Genomic DNA, 22,978 nt, shown 5'->3' with positions numbered 1-22,978 from the left:
CGGAATATCCACTTAGAAAGAGTCAGTAATAGTGATAAGGACCCGGCATGACGAACCTCTGCCACCACAAAGAACCACCGTTCAACATGATAGTTTGCCGGGTCTGGAAGCCTTTGTCCGATCAGTACGTGTGCGGGAGATCCATACCCTGATACGGTGATTTACCACGAAATCCGTTCCAATTGCACATCGTGGAGTTGATTTGTGCTGTCTATGACTGTGCAACAACTGTAGGGACTGAAAGACACGCACCAATTAGCCATTTCAATACGAAATATTTTTGCGCCATTTCTTGTCCCTTTGGGATAGATTCGTGGTTGTCCCCGGCCGGGGTGATGACACATAGGAAAAGCTGGAGATCGTATTTATGACGTGTTGCTACATAACCGGCCTTTACATTTTTTTACCAAAATTAGAAACCCTCGCAAGCGAGCAATCTAAACTCAATATCGCGAGAATTGCGCGAGAATTCGCGGGTCCTGTAAACCAACTACACCACCGATGGAAAGGAGGAAAATCGCTTTTTCAACGATAACCCAATGGCCGTAAGCTTAGCTCTATAAGAGCTTTATGGGATTATATCGACTACTTTGACACGGTCGGAGCCTTAATAAACCGGCGCCAAATTGCTATACCAGCTAATTTAATTCTTGAAGAAGACTACTATAACGAATCTATAGCACCACTAAAAATTGGCGACCACTAGCTATTAGACTGCGATATCGCCCGTCCATGGGCACCTAGGAGGTGCCATCGCCCGTCCACGGTGGGCGGTGGGCAATTAGGATTTTCGAGTGCCCGTCCACAACGCCCATCGCCCATGGGCATGCCCACCACTATATAAAAGTCACCTAAAATAGATATATAACTTAGTAATATAGTAGAGTAGTGTTGGACGCGATTAATTTATTATTACTAGGCTCCTAAAAAAGAACCTATTTAATGGATCTGTCACTAATCGTGAATCTGTTACGGTTTTGGAGGCTGTTTCGGCCGATGGTTTTTCCTACCACTTATAATTCCAAGTGCTAAGTAGGCATTACTACGCTGGTTTGACGCTATTGAAGGTGACGAGTATATATCTGTAACTAATGGGTATGTCAATGATACTCTAGATTCTAGAGTCTAGAATCTCAGTGGATTCAGCTCTTCTATAAATGGATAATTGGTCGAACAATTAGTAGAAAAAGGCTTGCTTACTACGACCGTTTTGGATCGTATTTACGTTTAACACGCTAATTCGTCGAATTTTGTGAGAAAAATGAAATCATATTATTCTTCTTACTCTCGTATACTAGGTAACCGTGCCAAGCGCCCAACCACCCATACCAGGGGTTGGTGCGCCCCACCAGATACCAGATTTTCTCAATTTTATCAACTTCCCATACATTTTTATACCATACCACGATGCCAAATTCAACCGAAAACATCGAGGATCGAATCCAGGAAGCTGTCAAAGCCTTCCACCAAGCCAAGAAGCCTAATATCGCCAAATTGGCCCGTGATTTCGATGTTTCATCTGATCGGCTCCGGGGCCGAATTCGTGGGCGCCAGTCTAATGCCGACCGTGCTAAATCAACCAGAAGCTTGAATTTAATTCAAGAATAGGCACTCACTAGCTGGATTCAAATCCTAGATAGTGCATATATCTCACCTATCCCAGAGATGGTTGAAGGGGCTGCAAATTCCATCTTAAAAATGGCTGGTGAAGATCGGGTTGTTGGCCACAACTGGGCATACCGCTTCCTCCAAAGACTACCCCCCGAATTGAACTATATCCTCCAAAAACCCAAGGAAAAATTGAGGGTGGAGAGCGAGGATTACGGTGCTTTGCTACTTTGGTTTAATAACCTAAGAGAGGTTATAAACCGGCATCAATTCCTACCACATGAGATCTTCAATTGGGATGAAACCGGCTACCGAATTGGCCAAGGCAAGCAACGTAAGGTTATTACCTCTCGTGCAACTAGCGATATCGCCACTGGGGGTCAATCGGAGTCTATTACTAGCATTGAATGCATTAATGCCGATGGTTGGGTGATGCTGCCTTAGTTTCTCCCTAAGGGTAGTCTTCATATGGCGGAGTGGTATGAAAGCATGCCTAGTTCTACCGATCTTCGTATTAAACCTACCCCCAATGGTTGGATTGACGATGAAACTGCGCTTGAATGGCTTTTTTCCTTTGATGCAGCTAGTATAAAACTAGTCCAAAAAGGCAGGCCAAGGCTACTTCTTATGGATAATCATGGTTCCCATACAACCTTTGAATTCGTCGATTTTTGCAGGAAGAACTTCATTATCCCACTCTACTTTTTACCCCATACCACCCATCTCTGCCAACCGCTAGATGGTCAGGCTTTTCAAAGCTTAAAACATCATTTTCGTGCGATGAATAATGAGGTTATGATGTGGGGTGGAAGTGTATCTAAAAAGCGGGATCTTTTTAGGATGATCCTAGAGATTAGGAAGCAAGCTCTCACACAGAGAACCATTCGATCTTCTTTTAGATCTAGGGGTATTTACCCGCTAGATCCAGAGCTTGTTCTTAGTCCTCTACGCCAAAGATATCTCGAAGCTGAAGGGTCCCCCCTTAGGATTTTCACGCCATCTCCCCCCCCCCCCCCCCCCCCAGACTTTACAAGCTCTGTCACCAATTCGCCACCAGATACAATTGAGCGGGTTAAAAAGCTTAATACTAAGCTTGTCATTGATATGGAGCATCTACAGAAGAGCGTACAAAGGCATGTTCAACGAAGTATGAATGCAAATACGCTTTTATCTCAACAGCTTGAATTGGTCAAGGCCGATTTAAAGAAGTCTCGGTCCCACAAATCAGATGCAAACCAGCCGAGAAATAAGAAGTCGATTCTTGGATCTAAGGGCTCAGTGCTATGTGCAAATAGGATGATGGTGAAAAGACAGGATGCTGATTCTAAGAAGTTGAAGCGCTTACAGGCAAAGCATGCCAAGGAATTGGCAGCGCAGCAGAGAGCTCAGGAAGCGAGGGATTTAATTGAAGCTGAGCATGAAGCTTCAATGGCGGCAAGAGATAGTATTGGTGCAAATTGGTATATATATAGTCATGGTGGTTACATGTAAATAGTATTTTCATAGTTGAACAAATTGAAAATCTGGTATCTAGTGAAAATCTGGTATCTGGTGGGGCGCACCAACCCCTGGTATGGGTGGTTCGGCGCTTGGCATGGTTATATACTATATCCTCTCGATGTCGGCGTGTTTAGCATGTATAAACACTAGTATAGTGAGGCTATTGAAGCCGCTATAATGACCGGATGCCGCAAACTCTGTACGGATGAATTCCTACACTTAATGGGAGAAATCAGACGAAAGACCTTCCGGCCGAATATAATTAAGCTTAGATTTAAATTAACTGGCCTCTAGCCTATTAATCCTAAGCTTATTACGGATGAATTGAAGTCGTACGATCTATATCATAATATTTTACCCTGGTCGAATACACCCTTAACCACCTTAAAAAACACTAAGTTCAGCTCTCCAAAAACCGCTAAGAAACTGAGAAGGACTAGCTGCCGGCTTAATTAGCATAATCTAGATACTCAGAGCTTTAGAAATGCTTTAATAAAGCTTTAAAAGGGGTCTGAAGCGCAAGCTACATTAGCTTACCAGCTACAGCGGGAATTCGATTCAACACAAGCTGTTATAGGTGCTCGCTACGCCCGGTATAATACTTATCGACGCTATACTCAAATAACTTGCATTATCAATTCATCTTAAGTCAAAGAAATGAAGCGAAAAGTATATAAATTGACTGAGAAAGTCGATCAAGAAACAAACGAAGCGGAAGTGGAGGAAGGTGTTGATCGAGATTAGGAAGCATGGACGAGCCAAAAAACGTAGGGGAAATTGATCTGATCCTGTATACTAGTAGTAAATTGGTTAATTGATTTGTTTACGATTTTTAATTAAATAATTTACTACGTGATGGTATACTAAATGGTAGTCAAAGTAAAATGTAAAAAAGAAGTACGGTTTGGGTGGCGGACCCTCGCTTGCGAGGGTCTGTAATTTTGGTAAAAATTCTAAGGGCCGGTTAGTTCGTGGAATAGGTTGGTCTTTGCACATCAAATCGGTAGGTTCCCACTCTCTTAGGCAGCTATTGGCGTAATGCTATTTGTACAAGAAATCCGCACTGCAAAGGAAAGGCCCTAGCGGTCATTCCATGTCTTTCCCACACTATTAATTATTAGGATTAATCTCTACATTATGCTACTCTCGGCTTATCCTGCGCGACGTACGCTTAAGGAGCCGGGACTGAAGAAGGATAGCGGTGATCATTCTTGCCTGAGGGTGAGCTCGAGCCGTCAGACCGTCTAGACGATATCAAGAGAAATTATGCGCGGCGGGAAAGTATGCATCTTGGTTCAAAAAGCGTCTCTTAGTATGATAAGGCTAGGCTAGGATGCTGCTTCCGATAGCGGTTCTTGTGCTGAAGGCGGTTCTCATTCAGATACTTGGCAACCAGGCTTTGAATCTGTGGAGGGGGCTGTTGCACCTGCTGTGTCGAAAACCCGCTGGACGAACCCATCATTCTATTTCGACGACGCAAAGTCAATACGCTCGAGACAGTAGGCGTAGCACTTTCGGGTCGACCGGGGCTCTGCGGTACGACAGTAGCAAGTCGGCTATCTGCCCGCGTCGTTGATAGATCGCGACTTCCCGGGGAGACCGGGAGAGACGGAATAGATGCGAATGGATTCCCAGAACGGATACACCGGTTCATAAACTCTGATCTAGGTTCCAAAGGTAGAGGCGTATAAAACACATCTTTCAGTGGGAATAGACGCCCATCCTGAAGTTTGACAGAAAATTGAGCCTCCAACAGCTCTTTCTCAACCTCCAGGGTAAGTTGAAATTCAAATTCAGATTCCTTCGTTTCAGACCCAAGCGGAAACATTTCTTCGTGCGGAAGCGTTCCGGAAAATCTTCCTAGTTTGGATAAACGGGAGAGAATCGACTTCGTGGCCGGATATGTTATAGCACATTTCCATTCAATAAGGTTATTCCGCCGGATGTGCTTGCCAAATGTTTCCAAATTGGCGGGAGTGGCGTACAAATCCGTCTCGATTTTACGGTCGCCTTCGTCTATCGAATGAGGTTGGATGTCTTTGATGAATCGCAGACAATCGGGCAGCTTCTTAGGATCTTGACCCTGCGAGCAGTCAGTCAAAGCGCCGATAATCTGCCAGCTCTCGAGATAGGGATTCCCACCTTACGTAAGATCCAACCTATGCCCTTGTGCCAATTTCCAGACTTCAAAGGGTTTCCACTTCTTGTATAGTATCCGTCGTAGGCCAGGCCTAAATCTCGTGTGATAACACACTCTTCAACAACAGGGCTGCGAGCGTAGCAGAGCGCCCCATGTGCTATAATCTCAGGCCTGAAAGCAGCGGTAAGACAGTTTTAGTAGCTTTCCGATGGGAGCAGAGCATTGTTAACCTACCTCAGTACCCGATTGCAGATTTCGATGCCAGTGCTATGCAGTATTCTCTGGGAAAACTCTTGGAAAAACCACTGGTTTTCCCCGACACCACCGCAGACCACTACAGCATTGACGGGATGCCCAGCAGCCATCGCTCTCTCACACAGGTCTTCGACTAGCCTCACGCCTCCTGAAATCAAAGGCTCGAAGAATGATTTCATGGCATCTCTAGAAGGAAGAAGGACGTTTATGAGCTGTTGTTGATGACGAATCGAAACTATAGCGGGAAGCCTCCGACGTCTCTCGATCGGGAAAGTGGACTCACGAGGGTATAGTGACGGTGCTGCCATTTCCATCAAAAATCTCGTGGTCAGACTGACCAGTAAATGCGCGTTTGCATCGATCAAAAAACGGGGATATGTTACGGGTCCATTGAATATCACAATTCAGTGCATTCCAACCTAGGCGCTTTTCTTTAAGCCACTTGCGCGCAATTTCATTGATCATTTGTCCTCCACCGGGAAATCCTATTGATCATCAGCGATCCGGCTAGCTTTGACATCGTGAATAAGGGCAAAGACCATTGCTTGCGCAAGCCTGCTTTATCTGGCCCGTGCTATCCTCATACACAACGGCATCCTATACAGACTGTCAGTGTAAAAAACGTAGGAAGGATCGTCGAGGACATCATACGACGGTGGCGCCGCCGAAGTCAATGATTAATTTCGCGCCGGGTGGCAGCTCGAGACGTGTCTTGGATTTGATGTAGTGGGCAGCCGCCCAGGGCTCCGAAACGCCCCCCATGACATCCAGTCCGACAGCGGAGGCCTCTTGGCGAAGAAGAAGTCTCAAAGACTCACTGCAACTAACCGGATATGTGAGATAGCATTTTATCGCATCAAAGCTGCCGCCGTATTTCTGTTGAAGGTGTTGTTTGGCTGTGTCTCGGATATGCGAGAAGAGCTTCCGAAAAGGGGTAGCAGCGCTGACACTTTCTAGTTGTGGAGCGGATTCTTGGAGCCGCTCACACGCTTTGGCTAGCATATGGGCATATGGCTCCAAGCCCATAGCGCCGAGTTTCCATTCTGTGAAGACATGAGCACCAGAAAACGATAAGCCATTGGAACCGAACATCCAGACTTGTCCATTTTCAGAGAATACTAGGGTAGTATCGAGTTCTGTGGTCGTTTTCTTTCTGTCATCACTGCTTAAAGGGAACTCCAGGGCGTAGTCGACCGAGTCGGGGGAATCGGGATTCTCGGATAGGAAGACCTTAGCATAGGTTGTTCCAATATCAATCGCAAGCAGAACTACCTCGGGCGCTTGTTCACTGCACGATTGGGCCATCACGGCGTGAGAAGTCCGTAATTGTTAGGTTAGGTGGAGGCGTTTGTTACCGCTCCCACCGGACTCGTCCGCGAATGCTCACGTGACCGGCCCCTTTTGGCACATTTTGTCTAGAGGCTGCTGGATCAGAGGAAAGCAAAAATGAAAATAAACAAAAAATAAACAAATAAAAAATCGGGGGAAATCGGGGGAAAAACTGAAAGAAGCTTAGGCCCGGGCAAAGATCAACTGCTATAGTCATCTTCCGCCTGAACCCTGCAGTCTCGTCACTAAGGCTGATATTGATAGGTATATACGGGTGTTTCCCTTCCAACCAGCCCTGCTGGTCTGTGGTGTAGATCCCTTTTGTATCTTGTAACTATTTGCCCCGTATGGTGGATGGTTGACTATGTACAGGAGATGATGCGGTGGAACCCAATATGGACCGAAAATTGGAAGAACCCCTGCTTTGTTTTTAGGCCCTCTCTATCGGGTTAGAAGTACAATAAAAGCAAAACCACGCAAATTGCAAAATGCAATGAGTATTTTCGAGTTCTTTGGAGAGACTCCACGAGCATAAGGGAGATGCTGAAGGGGATTCACTCTACATCCATGGAGTTGGTAGTAGACCTCATTAAAACATTTAGAGGGCCGGCATCTCCCGCCCTCCGCCCGACCCTCGCGGGCGGAGGGCGGATACTTACCTACTCTCGCCCGGCCCTCCGCCCTCATTTGCATAAAAAGAAGTTGACCTTTCCTAATTCGGATGTATAATTCCTAATTTATATGTATAATACTGCTGACTTCTCCTATTATTTCATAATATTCTATGTTTGTTATGTTTGTCGGCCCTCGAAATGTTCGGAGGGCCGCCCTTAGAGGGTAAGCAAATAACCCGCCCGGCCCGCGGGTAGGAGTAGCCCGCCCTCCGCCCGCAAAAGTGCGGGTCTGTGGGCGGCCCTCAGAGGGCGGCTCGCAGGCGGTTATGAGGTCTAGTTGGGAGATCTGTGGTAGGGGATTCGGGACTTGGATGGAAGTCAGGGTTTCTGAAGTTCTGAACTGTCCAGAGTTTAATCGTTTTCAAAAAACACGAGGCAATTAGCACCTTGCGGTCGATTAAACCCAGATGGTCAGGTGTTTTCGCTAATCCACTTATCAATACACAATAACTATAGCCGAATGAGGAATATCCCTAGACTTGAGAATCTAGCTAACTAGGCACTGGCTTAGGCATCTTAGTCACAGTTAGCCCCAGCTTTGTCGCAAACACTGCAAACAATTTGTGTAAAAATATGGCAACGTTTATCAGCAATGAATATAGTTAATATTAGTGTATAATTAAAAAGGTATAGTTATACAAAACCTAGTCAAATATATATATTACGTGCAATTTCTGTTTAGTAGCCCCAATGGGCTCGAAATTGCACAAAACTATAGTCTTGGCGTTCATAAAACCGCTTAGTTATTAGTGCTGTAATCACTGTATCTTAGCTTCTACTGGTCGCATTTAATTGAAAGTTTATATATAAATAAGAAAAGTGCTTTTTACTATATAAATAAATTTGAACTTAATACGACCGGTAGAAAGTGAGAAAATAAGAAAAGGAATAAAATGTGTATTTTGAAAGGGGAGATATATCTTTACTATATACGATAAAACTACTATTTCCTATAAACCTCTGTAATTTATTTGACCTCCTAAACTTATTACTTTCTTTATATTTAAATTGTAATTTATATATTTAACTATCTATCTATTCTATAATTTTAAAAGGCTTAAAAACAGGCCCTAAACATACTGTAATTTTCATAAATCATGTGATTCCTCTGTTTGCACTGTTTAGTCGTTAAGGGGAGGGGGGGCTCGTCGAGCACCCCCCTTGGAGCTTTGGGCCCAAGCCAAAAGCCCGAAACCCGCTGCGAGCTTTAGAAATAGGATCGAAACCCGACCCTTTTGAGGGTCGGGTCGGGTCGGGTTTCGGGTTTTGCGAGCTTTGCGGAAGTCTATTGACACCTTGACACCTTGACACCTCAAATGTAAGTAAACTCTGCAAACGAGTTTCAACATACATCGGCTGTATAGAGTGAAGTCTGGGCTCACTGAACTGCATGCCACTATAGTTGTGTAAAATCAAGGATCGGCCTTGGGAACTCCGGAATTTACGTAATTGCCTCAAAAAGCTATTGGACGGTGGCCTCCAACCTTCGGTCCACCGGCAGACCGGTTCTTAGATTCAAAAGAATGGCAATTTATTGAGATCGAGCATCGCTTAGCACGGGTCTAGCCTTCGGATGCTCCATCCGCTAGCAAGGCGCAACCTTGGCCGCGACAAGGATATAACTAATCGGACTGGAGACCAGGGTTTGCGAAGGTTTAGTTCCGATGGCACGGTCTCCCCCTTGCCGTTTGCCATAGTATAGGGGCTATGTATAGTCCGTGATAACAAGCTATTTACCTTTACCGATATAACAGGCTGATTTGCGCTCCTTAAACTAGCATCACGGGGCATCGCGGGCATGAATCAGTAAAACGTAGATTAAGCCCCCGCGACGGAGATAATTAAGCGACTCGGCCCCCAGAATTATCCGAAGTCGCCATGATCTTGAAGTTCCTTAAGACACGATCAATTCTGCCTACATACAACCCAAGCCGTACCTTGTACCTTGTACCTGATACCCAGTGACGCAAATCGCCAATATACCTCAATCAAGGGACCAAGCAAGTGAACAGATCTTGGTAATTATAAAGTACCAAAAGTATGGAGCTATCGACCATATTGCGAGATGTGGAGAGATGGCCGATCGGCCTGTCCGGTAGCTCGTCTAAACTGCTTATTCCACATGCGGGTACTAAGGCTGACTCTGGCCAAAGCCGAGGGTCTTGCTTGGAGTTAAACGCGACCATCTGCTGCGTTCGGCCATCCCCCTCGCTCACTGTCTCGATTGAAGACGTGAATCGAGCCACATCTATAGTCGCATTCTCGCTCTACACGACAGCGTTGTGTTTCCTTAGTCAAGTAAACAGTAGCGTGAAATGTTGTTCTTTGCAATCATAGGATAGCCGTTGAGTCTTTGACCATAGAATGGCCGCGGCTCAGTGGCGGACCGAGCGTACCCTGCCGTTAGTCTCTAAAAGTGACATACACAACATCCCACGTTTTGAAGCTTATCTTTTTCTCGCACCATCATTTTACGATCGGCGGCCTAAGTAGGCCTAACTACGAAGGCTGATCTAAGTTTCTCAAAGCAAACGGCTTTGTCCCCATGTCTCAGAACCCTTGCTCTCGAATATCCGATTACATCCGTTATCCAATTATAATTTCAGGGGCCTGGCTCCCACGACGTAGCCCCACCTCTACTGCAAGTTGACTGCGCAATTGACTGCGGAGTGAATCCCAAATTTTCAGATGCCCTACCAAAGGTATGTCATTCGGCGGCTGTGTCAGGGGTAGATCCGGTCCATTTTTTTTCACTTTGATCTTCTCCTCTTTTAATTTCAATTTTAATTTATTCCATTTTTTCATTTGCTCTGCAACTTGGTTTACAAGAAACTGAGCCTGTATTGTCACGACTACACTTATTAAAGGGCACGGATGAGGAGGCAAGTGCCGGTTCAACATCTTGGGGAATTAGAAATCGATCGCTGTCCACACAAAATCCATCTCCTGAACTATGGACCCAGCTCGGTCGCCACCAGGCGTGATCGTTTGGAGACGTTGAGCCTGGGCCATTAGAGGTATGCTTTCAGCCACCGGGCCCCGCAGCAGCGAATTAACGACCTCCCTGCTTATTTGCCACTGGTTGACTAGCTAGCTACCCCAAAGTGGTCCCTATCTGTATCGCCTTATTCGCTTTTGGGGGGAATATGAGGTAGGATAGGAAGATGTAAATCAATTCTCATCAAAACGATGAAGTTGGCACGGTAGGGAAATCGAAGCTTCCATACCACGTTTTCTTTTTCGATCACGTTAGTGTGCGCCGGAAGGGATGGCCTAGGACGCCCGGTATCTGATATCAATGGCTAATTAGCCTCAACCAAGCACCCCTGTCGTGGAGCTAATATATGAATGCTCGCCAAATCCCTCTAGTAAAGACCCGATCACACCCTGGAGAGCCATTCACAGCACACTGTTTTAGTAGGGACGGGATCTCAGAGTTGATGAAGTGCTATAAAGCGTTGGCATGGACCATGTCTCTACAATCACCTCTTTTTTACACTACACACCACGATGGCTGGACAACAAACAAGGGCAAGGAGAGAAAATCCGCAGCCACAGCGCGAGAATGACGATATGCCACTGCTCCAAGAGCAAGGACTGTCTCCACCACCATACAACACGCGAGATTCCACCCAGAGTGCACCGCAGGATATTCCTATGTCTGGCACTGGCACCGGCTTTGTTCCCATCGATCCCATATTCCATGAGGCCCCTCCCCCCACCTACGGCACTGTGCTTGAAGAGATCAAACAAATTTTCGCCTTCAACTGTGCCTCTTATCTATACGTTAGTATAAATCATCTCCGAGCGTGCGCTTCTAGATGCTAATGTGTCATAAGCCTCATCTGAAAAAAGGCCTGACAACAGATCCACAGATGAGATCCACAGTATTCTTCGCCCTGGGATCACTTTTTGAAGCTGATATCAATGACCAGAGCGATGGAAGTAACAATGAAAATATTCTCAATGACAATGAGAACAATGGATCCCAGCCTTGAAGAATGATGGAAAAGGCCAGCCAGGATAAAAAGAGAGATCGACAAAGGACGGGGGATTGTTGTATACGTTTGTCGTATCAGTTTAGAAATTGCGTGCGTGGTATTTTGTTTTTATAATAAGTGATGTTTTTGGCGCTATTTGCAATTCCAATCAATGCACACTTATTCAAATCATTTTGATAGCCTTCGCTCCCGCTTAGAATCCTTATTAATTTGATCTTTCCACCTGAGACATCAGAGCATTGAATCTCATACGCTCCGTTTTATCACGCTCGTGTGGTATCATAGGGGTAGATATGGCGCAAAAAATAAAAAAAAGCAAAAAAAGAACGAAAGAGGCGAGTAAATTCTCTTGACGTGAAGGGATATAAGGTCCCCCCCCCCTTTTCCTTTAGGCAGCCGATCACTGCATTATTGAACAAACACAGATTTTGGAAGGATTACATATCACCCTTTCGCCTATAAGCACTTTATAGACGCGTTCGAACCCCACAGTGGTGATGGGTCGCATGCACACATTAACCACATAGCATCTCCATTCAGCCTCCGCAACAGTAGCAGTCTAACCCGAGATCAAACCGCTAGCTTTCAGCGCCAATTAGTCTCTAGTTGGTCTATGACCAAGAGGCGCGTCTGCTAGATATTCATGGCTCAAAGCCATTGAAGCAGCTTAGAGCCTTGGAGCGAATAGCGTCCCGTCTGGAAATCTAGGATTAGGTACTAGGGGTATACAGTACTTCCCCAAACTGGTGTCACCACCTACACTCTTCGATCGTTTCTCTAACCCTAATACCAAGATATTCTACACCATATTAAGGATAGACTCGGATTATTAATATTCCTGACTGGTGACGCGCGCTGCGCACGCTGTGGCCCTGAAACGAACCGACCGAAAAATTGATGACAAGGGTGAGTGATAACATGAAGGCGGAAACTCTTGGTTTTGATTCAGGGGCAGAAAGTTAAAATCTTCCTAAAGATAAGCCAATTATATGCATACGAAGTCGGGTAGTACAGCGCGGATCAGAGTATGATTGGTTGATAATGCATGCGGAAATATGCCCATAAAGTCAGAGTGAATTGAAGAACGGCCACTCAGAGCAGGGGTTTTACGAGTATTTCATGGTCTGTCTCATCTGAAGCAAGAAAGACACTAACTTGTAAGAAGGACGTACGTCATTGCACTATTCTAATACGATCACGACCTATATGTTTGAAGCCCCATGCCATGCAGCAATCGTCTCTAGTTCGAGTTTCTGGAGTCTTTCCATTTCAGTTAGCAGTTGAGGATCAGGACCGAATCGAAGGTCTTGCATGTCGAGATTCTGAAGGAGATGAAGGCCTTTGGAGGACCGAAGTCGAGATAGCTGCACATAGGTCGAGCAATATTTCCGGTGACGATCTTGTCCTCGGATAGTGGGGTCATCTTTGAGGTCAAGGATCGCAGCTGCGAGTGTCGAGCCTTGCACTTTGTAGTCGGTAAGGCAGAAAGCCGGGCACATGGGAACTTGCTTCCTTCGTACCGAGTAGCCTTTCAGGGTAATAGATCGTTCTAAAGGGAAGACTGGCATGGCTGAAGGCTCAAGGTCTTGAAATCCGGTATCCTTTGACCTGTTCGGTTTAAATATAACGCAGGACGGTGGTTTAGTGCACATGATATAGAGGTAGTCGATTTCAAAGAATTCGGCTGGTAGGGAAGGGTTAGGCTGTTGGGTTCCGGACCGTTCACGGAAAGATCAACTCACCAGTCGGATCGACCACGATGCCTATGGCAGTCCCCGTAGCTCCGTTGACCAGGCCGAGAAGAGTGCAAATGTTAGTTAAGATGACGGCAGGCATGTTTGGCGTGTATAGAAAGAGCCCCGGGAACGGGATCTTGGTACCTTGGTCGGGCTGCTGGAGTAAGTCATCTGCACGGAGTCGCAAGTTCATTGGGCCAGTGGACTTGGTCCGCGTGTGAAGCGCGGGAAATATATATATGTTCTGGCATCGGGTCCGGGCGAACTCTTCTAATCGAACGCGGTTCACCTGATGTCGCAGAGAGTTCAGCTTAACTACGGTGGTAGCATTTTCTAGTTGAGGGCTGACCAGGGATGTGACTGTTTTGCTGTTAAGAAACGATCGATCGGCTTCCGTTAAAGTGCCTGTCCTGGCTCGTGATAGCAGATCGCGGAATGGAGCGTCTTCTTCCGCCTGTCTCATTTGCTCATCCAAGATGATTACCTCTTTGAATTGATGCCAGAGTAACCGACCATTATCTTCCTCATCTATGCCCCTTCTTGGTTCCCTCCACAGTGCTGGGCCCAGAACAGGCGGAAACTGGAAAAAGTCACCGATAAAGATGACGACAGGAAGGCCACCGAAAAGGTCAGGGGAGGATCTGTCGAGGGCTTTGGCGATCTTGCATTGATTATCAATTACGCTGATCATACGTAGATCCATCATGCTGACTTCGTCCACGATCATGATAGTCTTGCGAGACCAGAGCCGTCTCACTCTGGATTTCATACCGGTTTTACGTGAACGGTCAATGGATATCCCTAAAGATGTATGGTACGTATTTCCGCCGATGTTATCGGCCGCGGCACCCGTCGGTGCCATGAGGATCACTTCGTCCTTTCGTCCGACAAGGTTCATACCAGCGACAATTGCCTTGACAATCTGGCTCTTACCTGTGCCACCTTCACCTCCAACATAGAGGAGAGTCTGCTTGCGCTGCGACGAATCATAAGGGTGATCAGCCCAGGTCAAAGCTTCAGAGAGCACCCTCTCTACTACCATTCGTTGTTTCCGATTTAGGGGAATCTCCTCGTTGATCAGGGACGCAAGAGAGGCGCCAGTAGGATTCTGGCCAACTCGGGATTGGAGATCATCCGTAGCAGGGATAGTGTCTGAGTTAGCTAGCGTAGGATGCAGGATGCCATCTTCAACCTGGATGTCAAAGTCGTCAAGTGCAAATCCAAAAGTCCCAGCATCACCATCCGTGCTCTCTTCTGGACTAATATTGACGCAACATTTTAGTTGAAACTCCCATGCTTGTAAAGTAGATGGTGGGAGGAACCTTAGCCCAGAAGATTCGTATGCTGGAGGGTTGAAGATGTCTAGCGGCTGGAGGTTCTGTAGTGACAAGCTGCGCGTTCGGTCTATCGTGTGGAGCAAGGCAGGGATCCGCCGGCCCGTGACCAACGTCTCTCGATGCCATGCTTTGCTAATGGAGTAGTATGCAGCGATCAACGTCTCCGCATTGAAATTCTCATCCTGCAGGTGGAAGAATTCTTCGGTCTCTTCGTCATCAGAACCAAAATTGGCGGGCTCAAAGTCTTCAGCATCATGGTGAAATGAGTCGGCAGTGCCGTTTGCAGACTTCCACATTTTTGCATCGGCTTGACAGTCTTCCTTGGACTTTCGCAGTAACTCGATATTTCTTGCAAAGCCTCGGTTGTGAAATGTGAGGGTTGGTTCCACAGCCGCCCATATTTGAACGCAAGTGTCCGTTCTTTTCGTAGACGGTCGGAAGAGGTTAATCAATTGATCCCAGGGAACAAAGAGCCCCAATAATATCTCCGCTACGTCGTTCATGATCGCGGTTGTTTTTGGATGACCTCCTGGAACCGCGTCTTCTGCGGGCTGGAATTCGGTTAGCTGTCCATTGAAAGTCACGGTGGCCACTTGTGATGGGGTGCGCGCCAGGCGCTGTACATGCGTGGCATATCTCGGGTGGTTTGGGTCGAAGTCCACGTCGTCAGCAATGGCATCGCGTACATCCTTTGCCTTGACAAGCATGCAGTATTCAAATAACGCAAGAGGAGCCAGGTGTGGTCCACGCCATTTATAATTGTCAAAGATGCTTACGGGGGCGGTGTCGCCCGTTTCGTACGCGCAAGGTTCTTCTGCCATGGGGTCAGAAGAGTGACTACTTTGAAGGCCGTCTGGCTGAATGATCGTCCGGATATAGCGCCTTAGCCACCAGAGGTTGATGCGAATGAAGTTGTAGTTGATCGTGTAATAGGTTGGTAGTTGAAGTAAGACGCTGGCGACCTGCACACCACTGATCTCCCGGTCATGAGAGAGAGCATTAAAGCAGCGTAGTGCAAAATTCTTGACACCCTTTTCTCGAAGTCGCAGGTCTATCGCTGTTGGTGGCTCAGCAACTTTTGCCTTCTCAATGGATTGCTTCAACAAAGCCGCCTTGGCCACCATCTGCCAAGGAGAGACGTCATCTTTCGTGGCGTAGTTGGTGATATAATAGATCAGCGACAAAGATTTGGAGACTGTTGGAATCCAAGAGATGTCGTGATTAGAACGGACACAACTAGCAATGGCGGGATTCCATGGGTTTATCCAGGCGTGGTTTCGAGCGAGGTGGATCAGTCCAAACTCATCTATCTTAGAGACGGGAACCAGATCTCGGGGCATGCCAAATCGACATGCATTCTTTCCGGGTCCCGTTTGCCGGTACTTGAAGCATGTGGCGAGATGGTGTTTCGAATGGACTTGCGTTTTACGAGCGACACAATTGCTGTCATGTGATAGTCGAAGATGGAAGTCTTCATCGGATTCGAAATCTTTGGCCGAGGGTTGCGTGCAGGGAATGTTCACTTCAGGGTCGTGTGGAATACTTTCGTCAATGCCTTGCATAATGATTGACTCTAGGTAGTGAAGCATACGAGCCGCAAAGTTGATGTCCTGGAGGAGCCGGTCACGCAATGTAGTGAAAGTTAAGTTACCTCTCGCCCACGCTAATCCATGGAGATGTAGCATACCTCGGCCATTTGTCTCTACAACAGCAAAATGGTTGGAGAGGTCACCAAGGATCCCGATCTGGCCCGTATTGGTAGCAAGAAGGCCTTCCAGGATGGCTTTGCAGACGTGATGGAAGAACTCAGCGACAGCTGCCGGGTTAGAGGTAGCAGCAGCTTCACGTATAGCGGCATTTGCTGCGGGCAAGTTGTTCCCAGAGTACTCTACACCGGCCAGGATCAGGACGAGCGGGTTCCGTAGGTCGGAGGGGTTGATGGTGATTCAAAAAGCGGGCATGCCGTATCGTGTAATCAGCCCTCGAATTTCAGAGCGCAATCTGAGTTTCTGAGCAAAGGATCCTGGGACCTGCATGCCGATAGCCACGATATTTCGTAGCAGTCGTCGAATGATTGAATCCTCAATTTTCTGGCCCGTTGCAACCGTCTTCGCTGCATTCTGGAGTTGGCTCACTGTCAGAGATGTGATGTCCTTGGTTGCCGACTGCCAATTCTGGCGTTTGATGAGGAAGGCGTTGCCTATTGACGACTTTCGGAGCTGGATCACATCATATAACAAGTACATGAAGGTTTTATGGCGTGCGAACCTACGCGGATTAGTATAGACGTACCCTCATTGACAGAGTGGAGGCACCTTCTACTATGGTGGCTCAAAGCCCACTCGGCATAAGCCCCAAGTGACACCGGGATAGTTCGCTCGTCCAGATGGCCCCCAATCCCGACGGGGAACAAGGTTGGGAAAGCGGCGGTAAAATAATGGGGATCTGACCAGTGGTCCACTAGGGTGGCTTGTCCATGGATTTTGTAAGAGATAACAGGCATTTTTCGATGACATGTGCCCTCGGTCAATGTCGGCAGTCTGTTCGTGATTACGCTGAACAATGCGTCCAGTACACGAAGGTTAGGGTCTTGAAGTTCTCCATTGATGTCCGTGGAGACGGAGCCGGTGATGAAAGGCTCGCCGATGTGGACATCACACGCACTATCTTGGGCAGCCTGAAGATCGTTCTCGTAGTTTCCCGTCCGCAGGTCCACGGTGTACCCTTCACGCTCATGGTGATCAGGCTCGTCGAGACAGATGATGCTATCTCGCAGCTCTGGCGGGATGAAGTCATCGCTCCAGTCATCGATCATGGGCTGGTTAATGGTGAGGTCCCGGTAGAGGTGGTTGTATTGAACAAGGTATTGCAAAGCCGCCAGAACTTTCGCCTTCCGAACGAGAAGAAAGGGACTAAGGTCCGAATCTTTGGGAGGTCGAGCACCCAACCAGAACACCTTGATCAGGCTATGTAGCGTTAACTCCGGGCTCGGCAGGATGTTGAGCAGTGGTCCCGGGTCTTGTGGAATAACAATGAAATGCCCCCGGAGAGCGTGATAATTGACGGGCGAGGGGTGGCCCCCCGGCCGAAGTTTTAGAACGACACCTAGAGGATGGCACTTTGCAATAAGGCATTCCTCCGTGAGAGTGAGACCTTCTAGAGTGGACGGATAGTCCTGGCATAGAGTCACATTCACCATATTCTTGGCCGAGAACTTCGGAATCATATGTCGATTGAGTGAAGTATGGCACGACGAACAGACATCCCAAATGTTATTATGTCGGCCACAGGTATCAAGAAGCCCCTTCAATGGCAGGAGTAAAGGTTCCTCATTATCTACCTGGTAGACATTGGGGTTGGGTACAAATTTCCCACATGAGCAACAGACACTTCTCTTGGCAGCTGCGGAAATAAAATCCTCGTATCTGGCCACGGACGCTCGTATATGTGAGCTGGATATCTCCGGGGGAAATGCATCGGAGGCAACGGCCCGAGTCTCCAGCTCGTCGCCCAGGAAACACAGCGCTCGATTCAAATTGTCCTGGAACGTCCGCGAGTCTAGCGTTCTTTGCTTTTTGACCGCGGGCCGCAATAAAGTCTTTTCTCTACGGCGAGTAGGGTTGGTTGTGAGAGCAGCGACTGTTGCAAGATAGGTACCGGCAGAGGACCCGCAGGAAGTACAAATCTTTGCGTTCTCGGCTCGGTTCTCGGGTCTAATGGGGGAGGGGCTGGATGATGGTCAGTGTTTGGAAGATCGAATGACTGTGGGAGAGTCAACTGTGGCTGCGGAACTGGTGCCAGAGGCCTCAAATGCGATCCCCTTTCTAGTACGGATTCTCCAGCGTCGTGAAGGCGCTGAAACGAGTTAACGAAGGGGTCAAAGGTAGTTGTACGTAAGTGGCCATAATCGACGGGGGCTTGCACAACAGTTGATCTTCTGGACCGACAATCGAAACAACGAATCACGCCAGTCCGAGCATGAAAAGGGGTTCCACAGTCATAACAAGGGCGAACATCGAGAAGAAGAGGCTGGGAAGATGGCCGAGTTTGGCAAAGCGCGCAGCGAAGATTGTATGAAAGTGCAGGAATCGGAACGCGGCAGCCCAAGCAGGTACGCGTTTCGACCAGAGGCGGCAAAGAGGCCAATCGACAGGCAGGACACCGCGGTGGTTCGATGGTTGTAGATAGACGAACCCGGCGACCACAGTCATGACAAGATCGATGAACTAGCATACTGAAGCTGTACCACACACGAGAAGTTAGATAACCTGGTCATTATAAGTGAAGATTGTCAAGTGCAGGTAGCAGACTGAGAAACGTTAATGGACGAGATATTACGTCAAGGGGCCGCTTTACACCGAACAAAAGTAGTACGAAGCAGAAGGAAACATGGAAATGAAATCTCACAAAAGAGCCAAGCTGGGTAATTTTTTTCTTTCGTGAGGTAATAGTCGACGATATCGGGCCTAGCGGGAGTGCGAGGAGTTGTGGCTGCATAGTCATAGCGTGCTTTAAAGTTACGGAAGACAGCAGCCGAAGCCGATTGGATCTATTTGAATCATGGTAGCCCAAACAATCGAATAAAATTATAAAGCTAAGTAACTGCAGCCGATGTTCCGACAGCACTCTGAGTGCTCTCACATGTCAGTGAAGCAAGGCGTGAGAATAAGTTGCAGTGCGTCATGGTAAGAAGAGAGCTATAGAATAGAAGAGAGGCAAAAATGGAAGGTAAATGTGCGAACTAGTGCAGATGAACCCCTAGAGCCTGGTGGACCAGCGAAGGCCAAGCCTAGCGAGGATTCCACAAGTCAGCGAATCAGCGACGCCAAGCGTGGAAGTCAATAGCAGTGCGTTAAGCCAAGAAGAGAGGTATACAACCAAGGACGAGCCAGTCATGGAAGGGAAACGTAGAGAGAAGTCCAGAATGAAACCCTAGAACCCTAATAGCTAAGATGGATGGAGAAGTAGATGAGCAATAAGACAACTTAGCCCACGACAGCCACGAGCGAACAAGAACATCTCTTGGCGGCGAAAATCGACGAATCAAGCGGCGAGAACGGGCATGGTTTTTGCAGTACGAACGCACCAAAACTTTGCGGGCAGCTCGCGCAGGGTAGTAACCCCTTCACTCGTTCCTCGTTTCAGGGCAAAGATAACCTATACATTATTCTACTCTCAAGGATACCTTAATTCATGTATCGTCACTGTAAAGAGTAGCCATTATAGCTGGAACTTTCTATATGGACGCAAACAAGTCAACAAGAGGAGGGTTTCCTGTGCATTGTGAGCTACTCTAAGCATGCTTGTTCAATAACATTTGACTTTCATTCTCTTATCGCCGATGACAGCAAGAATGATATTCTCACATGAAGACTACACGGTCGCGTGGATCTGCGCCTTGCCACTAGAAATGACAGCGGCAAAGACGATGCTTGACAAACTCCACAGTCAACTGTCCCAGTCCAAATCCGACCACAACGCCTACACATTTGGTAGCGTTAGTGGACACAATATAGTGGTAGCCTGCCTACCGTCAGGGGTTTACGGAACCACCTCTGCAGCAGTCGTGCTCGCTCACATGATTCCGACGTTTCCGTCTCTCCGATTTGGGTTGATGGTGGGCATCGGGGGCGGTGTACCCAGCAAAGATGCCGATATTCGCGTGGGCGACGTGGTTATCAGCATGCCAGCTGCGACCTCTGGGGGCGTGATCCAGTATGACTATGGGAAGACACTTCGTGATGGATGTTTCGAACGCACTGGGTCGCTCAACAAGCCACCGCAATATTTGCTAACTGCAATATCTCAAATGCGCAGTAATGTCACGGGTGGAAACATATTGATTGAAGAAATCGCATCCGAGATACTTCAGAAACATGAAAAGCTTCAAGAACAATTTTCACGCCCAGATAAAGATTGGCTGTTCCAAGCGAGTTATGACCATGAAGGCAAGAGTGCCGACTGCTCAAAATGTGAACCGGACCAACTATTTACGCGCATAACACGAGAAAACAAAGAGCCCGTCATTCATTACGGTCTGATTGCGTCTAAGAACCAAGTTATGAAATGTACTACAACACGAGACGCTATTGCCCGAGAGCTGAATATCATCTGTTTTGAAATGGAAGCAGCCGGGCTGATGGACCAGTTGCCATGCTTGGTCATTGAAGGAGTTTGCGATTATTGCGACTCGCATAAGCACAAACAATGGCAAGGGGATACGCCGCCCTTACTACAGCTGCTTACACTAGAGCTCTTCTGGGAGTAGTCCCTCTATACGGCCATACCCAGAGCAGTAACACAAAAGAAACGCGCCACTGGATGGTACCCTTGGCTCGAAATCCTCGATTTGTTGGCTGTCAACAGGAGGTCGGTTATTTTGAAAAGTTTATTATTCACGGAATAGGCCCGACCAAGGTTGCTATTCATGGGCTAGGAGGGATTGGGAAAACACAAATCGCCCTGGAGCTGGCCTACCGCACGCGAGAAAAGGTCCCTGAATGCTCCATCTTTTGGATTCCATGTACCAGCTACAAGAGTGTGCAACAAGCCTACATGAACATTGCCTCGGCACTAGGCATTTCGGATATAGAGCCAGCGAAGATGAAAGAGCAAGTCAATGCTCATCTTAGTCAATATAGGGCCGGAAAATGGCTTCTGGTTTTGACAACGCAGACAATATGGAAATGTGGACCAAGGGGAGCGCGACTGCGCCACCGCTCAAATATATTCTCCCTCGCAGTGAGAATGGTCATGTTCCCTTTACCTCTCGTAATCGAAAGCTAGCTGTGAGAGTGGCATCACCCAATGTTCTATTTATTCCCGATGTCGATCAAATCACTGCCATGAAGATACTGGAAAATTCACTCATCCAAGTGGGTCTGCTGCATAACAACTATACAACTGCCGCTCTCCTTGAGCAGCGTGGATTTCTACCGCTTGCAATAAACCAAGCCGCTGCCTACATAAACGAAAACAAGATCGAGCTATCTGATTATCTGTCACTATTCAAAGAGCGAGAGACAGACGCAGCTGAGCTGTTGAGCGAAGAATTCCATGATGACGGACGTTACGCCGGGATTCAGAACCCAGTGCTTCTTGGATGATATCTTTCCAGCAGATCCAGGATTTAGATAAATTGGCAGCAGACTATTTGTCATTCATGGCCTGCATTAACCCCCGAGATATCCCGCAGTCGATTCTTCCACCTCCAAGTTCGGCAAAAAGGAGGACTGATGCACTAGGTTTTTTGAACGCGTATTCCTTTATGTATCAGTGAACACGCCTGTAATAGTTCATTCAGCGTTCATCGACTTGTGCATCTTGCCACGCGGAATTGAATGAGGAGAACCGAGGTTTTTGATCATTGGGTACGCAGGGCAACTCAACAGTTCGATGATATCTTCCCTGATAATGACCCCAACAACCAAGGGTTATGGAGGGATTACCTACCGCACGCACTATATTTGATAAATAGTGAAGAGTTCCATAATATCCACTATGATCTTGCTTTCTAAAAAACCAGGGACCGGAAGATAAGCAATAGGAGGGTCCGGTAGCATTATTCGCACATGCGGCATGACATGATAGTGTGCTTCGCCATAACAGTTTGCTCTTAGATGCCCTCAACCTTGAACTAACTAATATAAACATTTCCTACCTTTGAAAATTCCTTGGTCAGAAATGAGTGAAATTTTACGTCGCCTCTACAATACTGTACTAACAGCGTAGAAAATGCCTATTAGCTCTACTACGTAAACTGACCACCGGTCCATCGGTACCACCTGGACCTGTCGGGATTCGATAACCTGCAGGTTATTATCGAGTGCTACGGCGGCGGCGCCCATGTGGCCTTCACGTCCTGAAGCATCAGAGTAGACCACGATGGCGGATGTGGACCGCACGGTCTCAGCCCGTTCTCTTGCCGTCTCTCGGTCTGACCCGATTTCAACCTCCGTGACGGACTCAGTTCGCCATGGCGGCAATGGTCGTGGGTCGATCGTCTCTAGTTCATCTAATCTTTCTAGGTTCATAGTCTTCAGGGCTTCCGCTAGTGGGAAACGAGCGTACGACCCGATATTGTTCCTACGTTTCTGGGCTCGCCATAGTGCATCCCAAATGGAGTGATCGCGCGGCAGAGTGTGGAGGCTTGTGATGATGTTTTGCGCTCGGTGGAGGAGGCGGAGGCGGAGGTGCGTTGGCAGAGCGTGTGCTTCCACTTCCAGAGTAGTGGTGGCCACTGTCCTGAAAGCCGATAGGATGCGGGTTAACGCATTGCTCTCGACTGTGTTCAGGTGTCGAAGGTGAGTCTTGTCTCACAAAGAATCGTGCCAGATCGTCGACGCCTAGTCCATGACTGGCGTTACGCACGCTTGGTACTACCAAGTTGGTAGTGCTG

The 22,978-nt window shown here is 47.6% G+C and overlaps 4 protein-coding genes across 4 annotated transcripts; 2 read left to right on the top strand and 2 right to left on the bottom strand.

Moving 5' to 3' along the window:
• Positions 1 to 4,417: 4,417 nt before the first annotated feature.
• N7471_010397 (Hsp70 family protein) lies at positions 4,418 to 6,808 on the bottom strand (the record flags this gene model as incomplete). The annotated part of the gene is made up of 6 exons (XM_057283116.1): positions 4,418 to 5,191; positions 5,251 to 5,419; positions 5,483 to 5,689; positions 5,787 to 5,988; positions 6,043 to 6,100; positions 6,155 to 6,808. The coding sequence occupies 6 exons, from the start codon at positions 6,806 to 6,808 to the stop codon at positions 4,418 to 4,420; spliced, it is 2,064 nt and encodes a 687-aa protein (XP_057132095.1).
• Positions 6,809 to 11,016: 4,208 nt separating this feature from the next.
• Positions 11,017 to 11,504, top strand: N7471_010396 (uncharacterized protein; the record flags this gene model as incomplete). Its single annotated transcript, XM_057283115.1, has 2 exons — positions 11,017 to 11,292; positions 11,382 to 11,504. 2 exons carry the CDS (start codon positions 11,017 to 11,019, stop codon positions 11,502 to 11,504), a joined length of 399 nt encoding a protein of 132 aa, XP_057132094.1.
• A 1,205-nt stretch (positions 11,505 to 12,709) lies between these two features.
• N7471_010395 (uncharacterized protein) lies at positions 12,710 to 18,791 on the bottom strand (the record flags this gene model as incomplete). The annotated part of the gene is made up of 5 exons (XM_057283114.1): positions 12,710 to 13,191; positions 13,250 to 16,468; positions 16,544 to 16,848; positions 16,896 to 18,308; positions 18,547 to 18,791. The coding sequence occupies 5 exons, from the start codon at positions 18,789 to 18,791 to the stop codon at positions 12,710 to 12,712; spliced, it is 5,664 nt and encodes a 1,887-aa protein (XP_057132093.1).
• Positions 18,792 to 19,933: 1,142 nt separating this feature from the next.
• On the top strand, positions 19,934 to 21,859 carry N7471_010394 (Tetratricopeptide-like helical; the record flags this gene model as incomplete). Its single annotated transcript, XM_057283113.1, has 4 exons — positions 19,934 to 20,513; positions 20,987 to 21,195; positions 21,222 to 21,671; positions 21,698 to 21,859. 4 exons carry the CDS (start codon positions 19,934 to 19,936, stop codon positions 21,857 to 21,859), a joined length of 1,401 nt encoding a protein of 466 aa, XP_057132092.1.
• Between the last annotated feature and the right edge of the window lie 1,119 nt (positions 21,860 to 22,978).

Source organism: Penicillium samsonianum, assembly GCF_028829775.1.
Source record: "Penicillium samsonianum strain IBT 33392 chromosome Unknown utg000006l_segment0_segment0, whole genome shotgun sequence".
NCBI classification, from domain to species: Eukaryota; Fungi; Ascomycota; class Eurotiomycetes; order Eurotiales; family Aspergillaceae; genus Penicillium; species Penicillium samsonianum.
This window is presented reverse-complemented; position numbering and strand designations above follow the sequence as displayed.